The sequence below is a fragment of the Mercenaria mercenaria genome, chromosome 15 (genome assembly GCF_021730395.1).
Source record: "Mercenaria mercenaria strain notata chromosome 15, MADL_Memer_1, whole genome shotgun sequence".
Taxonomy (NCBI): Eukaryota; Metazoa; Mollusca; class Bivalvia; order Venerida; family Veneridae; genus Mercenaria; species Mercenaria mercenaria.
The window spans coordinates 38,442,912-38,455,571 of record NC_069375.1 but is presented as its reverse complement, the minus strand read 5'-3'; the positions used below and the strand labels follow the sequence as shown (position 1 = coordinate 38,455,571).

General features: G+C 35.7%; 1 protein-coding gene across 1 annotated transcript in view; it reads right to left on the bottom strand.

The window, feature by feature from the left end:
- Positions 1-12,660, bottom strand: part of LOC123551596 (heparan sulfate 2-O-sulfotransferase 1-like) — a 71,417-nt gene that overhangs the window by 38,861 nt on the left and 19,896 nt on the right. Inside the window, exon 4 of the mRNA XM_045340644.2 lies at positions 11,610-11,695. Within this exon, the coding sequence (XP_045196579.2) occupies positions 11,610-11,695 (86 nt within the window). The remainder of the gene's footprint in view (positions 1-11,609; positions 11,696-12,660) is intronic.

Genomic DNA, 12,660 nt, shown 5'->3' with positions numbered 1-12,660 from the left:
AATTGGATGTAACATGCATGTTGTACTACAGAAACGTTGTCTTGATTTTTCCCTACAACCAGTAATAAACAAGAGGGTCATGATGACCCTGGATCGCTCACCTGAGTAATATGAGCTACATGTTTCAAATGTCAAACTGATGATAAAATATTAAGAAAGTCAGTAAGTCATATTCATGGTTAATGAAATTCAGTTTTATGATTGGTGTGCAAAACTGTGTATGTCATCAAAATTTCAAGGCTGTATCTTAAACAAGAGCTGTCTGATGACAGCGCGCTCGACTATTCAAAGAATTGATTGAAGAATGGGGTCAAAATATTTCCACGGATATTTCAGACAAAAGAAATAAATAGATTAGACAAACAATGTTCCTGTATCACTTTGATTTCGATAAGTCTTGCACTAAATGGCAATATATGAGCCAATTTCAAAGTCCAAAAAGGGCCATAATTCAGTCAAAATAGTTATGTACTCTTGCCTACAGATGGAAATCATAATGATAAACAAGTGTTCAAAGTTTAAAAGCCATATGTCAAATAGTTTTGACAAAACATGGACTTGTATGAAAACAGAACCAATTTCAAAATCCAAAAAGGACCATAATTCAGCCAAAATAGATGACAGAGTTATGTTCTCTTTCCTACAGATAGAGACTATTATACTAAACAAGTGATAAAAGTTTCAAAGCCATATGTCAAACACTTTACAAAAAATAAGAACTGGTACGAAAAACTTAACCAAGATTTCTAAGTCAAAAGGGGCCATAAAAAATGCCAAAATCCTTGATGGAGTTATGTACTCTTGCCTATAACTGGACATGGTGATGGTAAACAGGTGTTGAAAGTTTCAAAGCTTTATCTCAAAAGAATTTGTCAAAATATGAACTGGTACAAAATATTAACCCAGATTTCTAAGTCAAAAAGGGCCATAATTCAGCCAAAATCCTTGATGGAGTTATGTGCTCTTGCCTATAACTGGACATGGTGATGGTAAACAAGTATTGAAAGTTTCAAAGCTTTATCTCAAAAGACTGTCAAAATATGAACCGGTATGAAATATTAACACAGATTTCTAAGTCAAAAAGGGCCATAATTCAGCCAAAATCCTTGATGGAGTTATGTGCTCTTGCCTATAACTGGACATGGTGATGGTAAACAAATATTGAAAGTTTCAAAGCTTTATCTCAAAAGACTTTGTCAAAATATGAACTGGTACGAAAAACTTAACCATGATTTCTTAGTCAAAAGGGGCCATAATTCAGCCAAAATCCTTGATTGAGTTATGTGCTCTTGCCTATAACTGGCCATGATGATGGTAAACAAGTGTTGAAAGTTTCAAAGCTTTATCTCAAAAGACTTTGTCAAAATGTGGACTGGTACGAAAAACTTAACCCAAGGTGTGACGCCGACGCCAACGCCGACACCGACGCTGTGGTGAGTAGGATAGCTCTACTTATTCTTCGAATAGTCGAGCTAAAAACAGGAAAGTAGGTCAGTAGGTCAAGGTCACAGTAAAGTGTACAGTTAGCATTTGACGACAATTTATAATTATTTTTACTGACAAACTACCAATGTTGGAAACATTTAAGTTCCGCAGGATATTTTAAGACGTTTCCAGCAGACACCATGCACTGTCTTGATAATTATATATATAGAAGCTATTTTCTATTTACATACTCTCTGAAATCAAATTTCATATACGACTTACAGAAGTATGGCTCCAAGCTCAAGCTACTTTGCAATGAAACACAAGTCTTGTAGATCTCACTGAATATGACATCCTGCAAAACATCACTTACAGGGGTCGCGAAAGCCGTCGGACCGTCAGACATTTCCGGTAAATTTTGATCCAGTCCGGCGCGATATATCAAGTTCACAAGACCGAGTGTCCGATAAAAATTGCAGGTCAATATGATAAAATAAGAAGAAAGTCCTCGGCGATTTCGCGAAAGTTTGACTTTCATCATTAAATTGTAACATGGAATCCCGAGAAATTGATGTCAAACTATATTTTAGTAAGCGCTTGTTTCATTGGTACTTAAAATAGAAGCAGTGGAAACCCCTCACCACATCACGACAATTCTAAGAATGCGCGTTATCATTGGATGCTTACTAATCGTGGATGGTACTCGATTTATGTACGCGGGAACCAGACGGGAATTTCCAGAAATTCCGATGTCATCTTTCTCTTCATCCACTGACTTGTCAACATCAACGAGATTCGGTGCAAACAATAGACTTGTGGGGGAAAAGACAGCGATGATAAAGCAAATGAATATGAATAAAATCTGTAACAAGATCCTTTGGAAGCAAAGAATGCAACCAAGAAGAGTAACAGCAGACTCGTTTTGATTGAGTCTGTCCGCGAGAGGTAATGAAATGTGCAACATCTCTCACGCCCTCTAGCAACGGCTTAAGCGGGACTCTAAATCTATTACACATATGCTGAATGACTCCATGGTCCAAAAGGACCAGAAAATATAACAACACTGAATCCAAGTACAGGGAGACTTTTTACAGCCTGAAAACTTAATGTCTGAAATCTGTTTCAGTCTAATACATGTATGCGGAAATAAACTAAAAGGATGTAGATTCATGTAATACTGTCTATATAGACTATGTATAAATACCAGTTTTAAAGATCAGATACCAAATTTATTAAAAAGAATTCGGTCTGGTAAAATATTATCCGGTCCTGTAAAAAAATCATGTTTACCAGACCGACTGTCCTGTGAATATTCAGCGTCTTTCGTGAACACTGCACTTACTTAGCAAAAAGTTAAAGGGTACTGATGTCCCTATAGAATATGTATTTGTCAATTGAGTGTAATTCGGCTTTATAGCCGAAACATTCAACAGAATGATGATTTTCAGGACCCGAGTACTTAATGTAAGTGCTACGGATGTGATATACTGTGAAAGTGTAAGGCTTTTTGTAAGACCAAGGGAACTTACTTTATTATGTCTCATATATTTTACCATAATTACCTCCCTTACAAATGATGGTGATATTGCTTTAATTAAACAAACAGGAAAGGCAGGTGCAAACTGGCAAGATTGTCATTATCTCATCATATTGGGATCTAGAAAAAGCAAGGCTATAAAATTATTCATTAATGAATCATATCTTTTAATAGACTTTCTCTAGATCAGAATGTAACTGTGTTCCTATTGAACACTTCCCTCTTTTTGTAGTATTTATCTCCCCTGTCTGTCTAGTAATGCTAATATCCCTAGCGAAATAGTTACTAAGACTGTCCTTGAAAAAACAACAGCTGTCACTATTAGTGACAAAAGCCTCCCCCCACCCCACCCCCACAACCCGAAGCATGCCCAAGAATGCTACAGTTTTCCCTGACTTTTCTATAATTTAATTTTTCACTGACCATTATCAAGATTTCCCTGGCAATTCACTGACCTTTAAAAACAAATAATTTTTCCCTGAATTTTCAAGGTAAGTGGCAACCCTGATATTAAATGGCAAATGTACTCAAAATATATGATGATGAATATCAAATAGTACAGCCTTTTAAAGTCTGAACCATTTTTTTTTCACAGTTGAAAATAAAACTATTGCATGTTGACAAAAACCATACAGATATGATATAAAGTCTCCTAGCTAACTGTATTTAATTTGCAAAGAATTATATTGAAATGAAAACTAGACATTTATTCTGAAAAAAATAAACAACAACAACCAACAGTGCAATTTCCATTTAATCCCATGTCTTGCAATTTATTTCTCTTAATGGTGCAATGTTTTAGTGAAATTCTGATCCGCTGCTACCAGACATAATGGAGTCACTGGAGATTGATAATTATGAATTATCCAGTATCTGATGACAAAAAATTGTGTTTTATGGGATAATATCATGTAATTATTGTTTTATTTATGTAAAATTAACATCAATATTTGTAATACTGCAGATAATATGCAAAATCGAAATGTCAATGCAAAAAAAACAAGAGCTGTCTCCATAGGATGACACATGCCCCTGATGGCACTTTGAATGAATATATAGTTATGGCCGATGTTAGAGTTAAAAATAGGACCTTTGACCTACGGAACTGGGTCTTGCGCACGACACGTCGTCTTACTGTGTCACACATTCATGCCCAATAATTTTAAAATCCATGCATGAATGACAAAGATATGGACCGGACACGCCTATCAATGCACTATCATGAAAAATGACCTTTAACGTCTAAGTGTGACCTTGACCTTTGAGCTACGGACCTGGGTCTTGCGCGCGACACGTCGTCTTACTGTGGTACACATTCATGCCAAGTTATTTGAAAATCCATCCATCGATGACAAAGATATGGACCGGACACGCCCATCAATGCACTATCCTTTAACGTCTAAGTGTGACCTTGACCTTTGAGCTACGGACCTGGGTCTTGTGCACGACACGTCGTCTTACTGTGGTACAAATTCAATAGGAAAATAATAACAATTCTAACATGACCAGCAAATAACCTACATACATGTAGAGCAAAATCTATCTCGGGTTATTCTGCAATAAACCACTCGCGTGCAATGATGTCATCCGATCCAGTGCCGTAGCACGCCTGTAAAAAGTAGTTACCATTTTTTCTAACACTATTGATACTAGTATGTCGTGTTAGAATCGAAATAATAAGTTCCCAAGTGTGATTTATCGTAGAATAACCCGACTTTTTCGTTCTTATGCTAAATTGTTTTGCATAAGAACAAAAAAGTCGGGTTATTCTACGATAAACCACGTTTGGGAACTTATCATTTCTTAAATAACAAAACAATCAAAATGAAATTTGATTAATTTGAGGTTTACTTTTATTCCCTGCAACTGTTTTCAATATAAAGTTCTAGAAATTCTAGTCCAGCCAAAATATCTCATTTTTATATTATTGAATCACAAAATAAAGTGATGCTACAATAAACACTCCACAATGGCTGAAAAAATATAAATCAATGATTTGTTACCAGTATAGAACACAGACTACTATGTTTTGCTTGTCAATTTGTCAATACCCAGAAAAAAAAAACACTCCTATAAATCTCTTTTATCATTGTTACCAATCTATTCTAAGCATTTTCATAGTTCATCATTTTCCAATATAATCATAGGAAAATGGATAATAAGGAGCAAATAAATACCTGTATTAAAATAAAATTCAGATAAGATCAAAAACAGTGTTTCAATGATTAGTACAAATAAAAAGTTCAAAAGAAGCTGTTTAAATATTTAAATATTGACAGAGTTCAAGTCTCCATTTTTTCCAGGTTAGATTGAAGAGTTATCAGTAGGGGTGCTATATTCAGCATAATACATGTATTTGAAACAAACAAAAAAATATAATTGAGCAGCGCCATGGGAAAATCAACATAGTGGGTTTGCGACCAGCATGGATCCAGACCAGCCTGCGCATTCGCGCAGTCTGGTCAGGATCCATGCTGTTCGCTAACAATTTTTTTAATTCCAATACGTTTAAAAGCGAACAGCATGGATCCTGACCAGACTGCGCGGATGCGCAGGCTGGTCTGGATCCATGCTGGTCGCAAACCCACTATGTTGGTTTTCCCATGGCGTGGCTCAATTATATTTTTTTGTTTGTTTCAAATACATGTGTTATGTATATAGCCAAAAGAGATGTTTAAAGGTAGTTAGTCAGTTATTGGTCAAGCAATGAATCTATTGAAACTCTTTATCATCTGATAATGCACACTTTTTAACAGTTCATGATTAAGTACAAAAAGACACATAACTTCATCAAAATAGTAGCAGGAGTGAAGGAACATAATGCTACTCAGTTGCTATTATCATATAATGAAGAGATAACTGTAAGGTTCATACAGCTGTGATGTGAGTTACAGAAATACTAACTCTAGTACAGAAAGAGGGTACCATTTCATCAAAATGAAAGCAAGAGTTATAGCACCTACCGTTTGTCAGTCAGTTGGTATTATCAAGGGGAAGGCACATTAAAATTTATGAAGTTTCATTCTGTTATGACAAGTAATAACTGAGAAATGAACTTGCAATTTTGGAAGAAGACCACCTAAGGAGCATTCAGACCAAGTTTCATCAACTTCCACCACAAGGGATAGATGAGATGTCATTTGAAGAAAAGTGCGGACAGACGGACATACATTGGATGAAGAGAGAATTCTAGCCTTAATTTTGGGCACTGTTACAAATAACTTGGTTAACAATGAAAATTTTTCTTAGCTCTTATCATGCTGGACATGACTGATTCTGCCTTTGAGACCAGTGTAGATCATGATCAGCCTGCACATCCGTGCAGTCTGATCATGATCTGCACTGTTCGCATTTAGGTCAGTGTCTTTTAAGTAAGCTCCCCTTTAAACAGTTAATGGTACTGTCCATTGAAAGAATTGGACAAGTTCATTACAGAAATGTAGTAGGATAAGGGTTAATGATTAATTCATGTTGAGTGCTTGCTGCGATTAATGTGCATATCCCTAACCCCTAACAATTGACACTATGCTCACAAAAACAGTCTGGAGAATAACTGACAATTCAGCACTTTCTCTAAAGCTTTTACTTTTCTAAAAGACTATGGCACATTGAGCAACGCATCATGCTACTAGACAAGTTAGGCGGATATTTCATAAATGTGATACAATAATTGACCAGCATTCAAACAGTAATCTAATTTACAAACAGTTTTATACCATTCTGTCCCAGTAAGTACACACTAGAGATATCAATTAACTCCACAATTCTTTTTTTTCTGGAAACAATATGGCAAGAATATTTTGGAAACAACTAAACCATCAATCATAGTGTATATGAATGTATGGAAGTGTTGCAAATGACTGCATGGAGTGCTTATAATAGAATTACTATATGTGTGTGACATTAATTCTCAATTAAAGCTGACAGTAGGCAATTCTCTGTGACTGCAACACTTGCAAGACTTGGAAACACTATGATAAATTTACTTGTAATGGGCAAAAAAAAACAACAACAAATCGTTCAGACCTGTTATTGTTGATGCTACACTAGTATTAATATCATTTAAGGATATCCAAAGCGCATCTTTCACGAAAATTGTTATGCTTTTTTAAATAATTTAATGAAAGTCCTCATCAAATAAATTTAACTTCTCTAAATAATTGTTTTTGTAGAGCTACATTTGCAATTAATTGCCATGAATAACAGTTGTTTGTTTAAAAAAAAACTGGAAGTTTTTTTAATGGTTGTACACATTCATATAGCCTGGCTCCCTGGCTGCATGGTTATTTTTTATATAAATACTGCAGGCAAAATAAGAAAATCTTAAGCCTCTAATATAGCACATTTTATCTGATGGCTGAACCTATTTTCGGAGCCAGGGGCAATAAAAATGTCAATGTAGAAACAATCTACTGGAGTTACTTCCCTCTTAATGAATAAACTTACATTGGCCTATAGAAGTAAATAAGAACAAACATAGGGACGGGAGCCAGTCTAATATTCATACTGTGCTAATAGAACATGTGTAAAATATGTCCTTTTTTTAACCTAACATCAAAATAAAAACATAAGAAAAGGAATCAGACCCTATTATAGTCGCCTCTTACTATCATGCACAGATCGTCAACTCTACCCTGAGACGCAGTCTAATGTCCAACCAGTTTTGAGCCATGTGAAAAGCAGTTCAGGCACCAGTTTCTTGTTTCTGACCCACTACAAATTCTAAGCAGACAATTCAATCCAAAGTGTGCCCATACATCAGCAACAAATTTCCATGAGTTCAAACAAAGTTAACCCTTATCACGCTGGACACGATTGATTCTGCATTTGTACATCTGTGCAGTCTGATGTTCGCTATTCAGCCAGTTTTTGGTAAGCACCCATTTTAACAGTTAATAGTACAGTCCAAATGGGAAGAGGGACAAGTTCATTATAGAAATTTAGCAGGGTAAGGGTTAAAATAACTGCAATGTGTGCATGTCCAAACAACAGTATGATCATGTCATAAGCAAAAACTTCAATATTGACCATTTACTTATTAGGTGCTTTCTCTTGAAGACAGATATCAATAGTATCTCCTATACTTGTGTCTAGGTGATGGCCACCAGGGAACAATTAATCTCACTTAAGGAAGTGCTTTGTGTCAGAGAAATCCTGTAAACGTGTGTTTTAAGGAGATGTACAGTGACATTATACTGGACTGCATATACATCTTGAAATATCCAATAGGGTAGTAGACACATAAAAACTGTTGGCAATTTTTATGTATACTATTCTGGCCATTTTTAGCATTTTAGTAGTCGGGCACATGGCTTTCTATACCTGCTGCGGAATGCCAATGCTAGACAAAAAAGTATACATGACCAACAATATCTTCAATTAAAAATGTTTTACTTTGAAAGAGACTCGTTAACATGTTCGTAATATCTTCAATTAAAAATGTTTTACTTTGAAAGAGACTCGTTAACATGTTCGTTAAGTAGAAAATAAAGTCTAGGACATCTAAAATCTAAAAATAAAACTTATTATTCGTGAACGAGGCTTTATGCATTACTTTCTGACCCATTTATTTTGCTCGGGATCTCAACTGAAGGTGGTCAAATTCTTATTTCAGCAATGATTTTACACTCTTTTTTTTAAGTCTCATACATTCTTTTAGAAATATATTTTTGAAACATGGAGTTAAAAAACATATCAGCACAGTGTGTTTTATTGACTTTTACTTTTTTACAAAGTGTGACAAAAATACAACCATAATCAGCATTCCAACAATTCTTTTAATACTCAAAACATGTTTATTACTTTGATTCTTGTGTTTGAAAAATTCTATTTCGGTTGGGCAACTGAAAGTTTAGAAATACATCTTATAAAAAATATACTGACATCTAACGTAACTAAAACGCTCTGGCGGTACAATTAACTGCACAGTTTCACTCCACATTTTCAAACATACCTTTGACATGTCCGATCTTTAAGCACAAAAAAAACAATGCCTTGAAACTTCAAACAAGTAAAATACTGTGAAATCATAAGCTTTTGTGGGGGACTTATTTTTGTGGATTTTCTGGTTGAGTCAATCCATGAAATTAAATCCTACCCTGCTAAATTTTTATAATGAACTTGTCCATCTTTCAATTTGGACAGTACCATTAACTGTTAAAAGGGGAGTGCTTACCAAAAAGATACTGATTGAATGGGGATTAGTGCAGATCATGATCAGACTGCACAGATGTGCAGACTGATCATGATCTACACTGGTCGCAAATCCTAATGAACAAGTAAAATTCCCACTCATTTTATCATTTCAAAAGTTGAAACCCACAAATTCTTATCTTACAAAATAACTTTTTTGACCGTATAACCAAATTTTGTGCCAACGAAATTACATGATTTAACAGTACATGAGATTACCAACAACATTAGCATTCTACTGTGGTTTTCACTTCTTTGTTTTTTTTTCGAAGTAAAAAAACAACAACATATCTTATACACTTTTCCGAGTAAACGAAAAAAAATTCAAATCTTTCATCACCACTTTAACAAGTTTTACATAGAAGAACAATACCACATACTTTTTTTACTGTGAAATTGCTCTCCTTGAAATTGATTATAAAATTCATCTGAAATTTGTTAATCTCTTGAGGAATATGCAGTTCAGATTTTATCTTCTGAAGTGCATAAAAGAAAGATAAAGACAAAAATGCATGAACAGATTACAAAAGATTAATGTTGAACCCGGCAGTTCCTATGAGAAATTTCATGTAATCCAGACCGCAGCAGCAAGTATTATTAAGTGTACACATTCTGAAATCATGAACACCCATTTAAACTTAAACACCAGACCGCAAATTATATTTGTCACACCAGATATATGCACATGCATTTTGCTAAGACTGAGTATAAAACAGGTCAGTCAGTTCAATCGAAACCAGAAACTTTTGCAAGGCTTTTACCATCAATGATCTTAGGAATTCCAGGTCTTTTCCTTCAATCCTGAGATCCCTGGATTACCAGGCCTTTACAGTCAATGCAGAGATCTTTTGAATTTCAGGCCTTTACAGACAATGCAGAGATCTTTTGAAAGGCAGGCCTTTACAGACAATGCAGAGATCTTTGGACTGCCAGGCCTTTACAGTCAATGCAGAGATCTTTGGAATTCCAGGCCTTTACAGACAATGCAGAGATCTTTGGAATTCCAGGCCTTTAAAGACAATGCAGAGATCTTTGGAATTACAGGCCTTTACTGTCAATGCTGAGATCCCTGGACTGCCAGGCCTATTAAATTTTGGAAGTCCAGGCCTTCACAGTCAATGCAGAGATCTTTGGAATTGCAGGCTTTTACAGACAATGCAGAGATCTTTGGAATTTCAAGCCTTTACAGTCAATGCAGAGATCATTGGAATTCCCAGCCTTTACAGTCAATGCAGAGATCTTTTGAATGACAGGCCTTTACGGTCAATGCAGAGATTTTTGGAATTTCAGGCCTTTACAGTCAATACAGAGATCTTTGGAATTCCAGGCCTTTACGGTCAATGCAGAGATCTTTGGAATTCAAGGCCTTTACAGTCAATGCAGAGATCTTTGGAATTCCAGTCCTTTACAGGCAATGCAGATATCTTTGGAATTCCAGGCCTTTACAGTCAATGCAGAGATCTTTGGAATTCCAGGCCTCTATAGTCAATGTAGATATGCCTTTACAGTCAATGCTGAGCTCTTTGGAATTCCAGGCCTCTATAGTCAATGCAGATATGCCTTTACAGTCAATGCAGAGATCTTTGGAATTTCAGGCCTCTATAGTCAATGCAGATATGCCTTTACAGTCAATGCAGAGATCTTTGGAATTTCAGGCCTTTACAGTAAATGCAGATATCTTTGGAATTCCAGGCCTTTACAGTTGAAGCAGAAGTCTTTGGAATGCCAGGCCTTTACAGTTGGAGCAGAGATCTTTAGAATTTGAGGCCTTTACAGTCAATGCAGAAATCTTTGGAATACCAGGCCTTTACAGGCGAAGCAGAGATCTATGGAATGCCAGGCCTTTACAGTTGAAGCAGAGATCTTTGGAATTTCAGACCTTTACAGTCAATGCAGAGATCTTTGGAATTCCCGGCCTTTATGGTCAATGCAGAGATCTTTGGAATTCCAGGCCCTTACAGTCAATGCAGAGATTTTTGGAATTTCAGGCCTTTACAGTCAATGCAAAGATTTTAGGAATTCCAGGCCTTTACAGTCAATGCAGAGATCTTTGGAATTTCAGGCATTTACAGTCAATGCAGAGATCTTTGGAATGCTAGTTCTATAGAATACCAAGTCTTTATGGTCAATACAGAAACCTCTGGAAAGCGAAGTCTTTACAGTTAGGTAGAAACATTCTGAATGCCACAAATCTTTGAAATGCCTGATCTTGACCATCTGTGAAACAATGTAAGTTGTTGTCCTAAACAAAAAAGATGCACACATCAAAATCTGACTAGCTGTTGTGCTAATCAAGAAAGACGCATACCACTATTTCTGCTTTGAACAATGTGATTACTGAAATGAGAAAGATCCTAGTCTTTAATGCACACAAATTGAAAAACATAATAGACTACTGTAGTTCCCTGCTTGAAGCATGATTCTGGCACCCAAAAAAAAGTAAAAAACAACTTACTTTAAGAAGTCAACGAAGTAGAAATGTCCATGATATATGGCTGGTTTCTTTGCCTCCCAGTTTGTAATGTTCTGTATGAAATGCATCTGAAAACAAACAAGTATTTGAGCCGTGCCATGAGAAAACCAACATAGTGCAATTGTGACCAGCATGGATCCAGACCAGCCTGCGCATCCGCACAGTGTGGTCAGGATCCATGCTGTTCGCTTAAACAGATTCTCTAATTCCAATAGGCTTTTAAAGCGAACAGCATGGATCCTGACCACACTGCGCGGATGCGCAGGCTGGTCTGGATCCATGCTGGTCGCAAACGCACTATGTTGGTTTTCTCATGGCGCGACTCATTTCTCATTATGCATATTTATTATTTAACCTTCTGTAATAATAATATTACTTCCAGGAAGGTCATCAAAATTTTCTACTGACCTCAAAGGAATTCTACTTTCGAGTATTACTTTGTAATGTTCTGTTTTTGCTTGTGAAATACCAGCCATATTTTGTAGAATTTTACAGGTATATAATAAAGCTGTATATATGTATTTCTCCCAGTTTCTTCTAGTTAATATAATGTGTGAATTCAATTTTGTGACTACAAGGCATATTGTATTCGACCACATATTTTCTTGAAAAATTAACCACTTGTATTAAAGCAGTACATTATTTCAAGCAACCATGCAATTTAACTTGGAAACTGCCATACTTCATGCAGAATTTATACAGTACATAAAATCAAATCTGATTCCCTTGTCTCGGGAATCTATCTAAATTGTTCAAAAGAACTAGCCATTTAAACAGGAAATGTAATTCCTAGATTATTACCCATGGGAAATAAAATCTGCAATAAATCCTGTGTAACTTCAAACAGAAATAGATAAATGTTCCATCAAATTTGAACAGCTATATGACAGAAACCATTTTAAGTTAACAGAGGAAAATTGCAACATGCAGTCTCTAGTTGGTAATCAGTCTAGTTCCAACAATTAAAGTGGGCGTCTCATCCATTTTTGATGGCAGTTTACTGTCAGAACTATACATTTGATCATAAAATTTG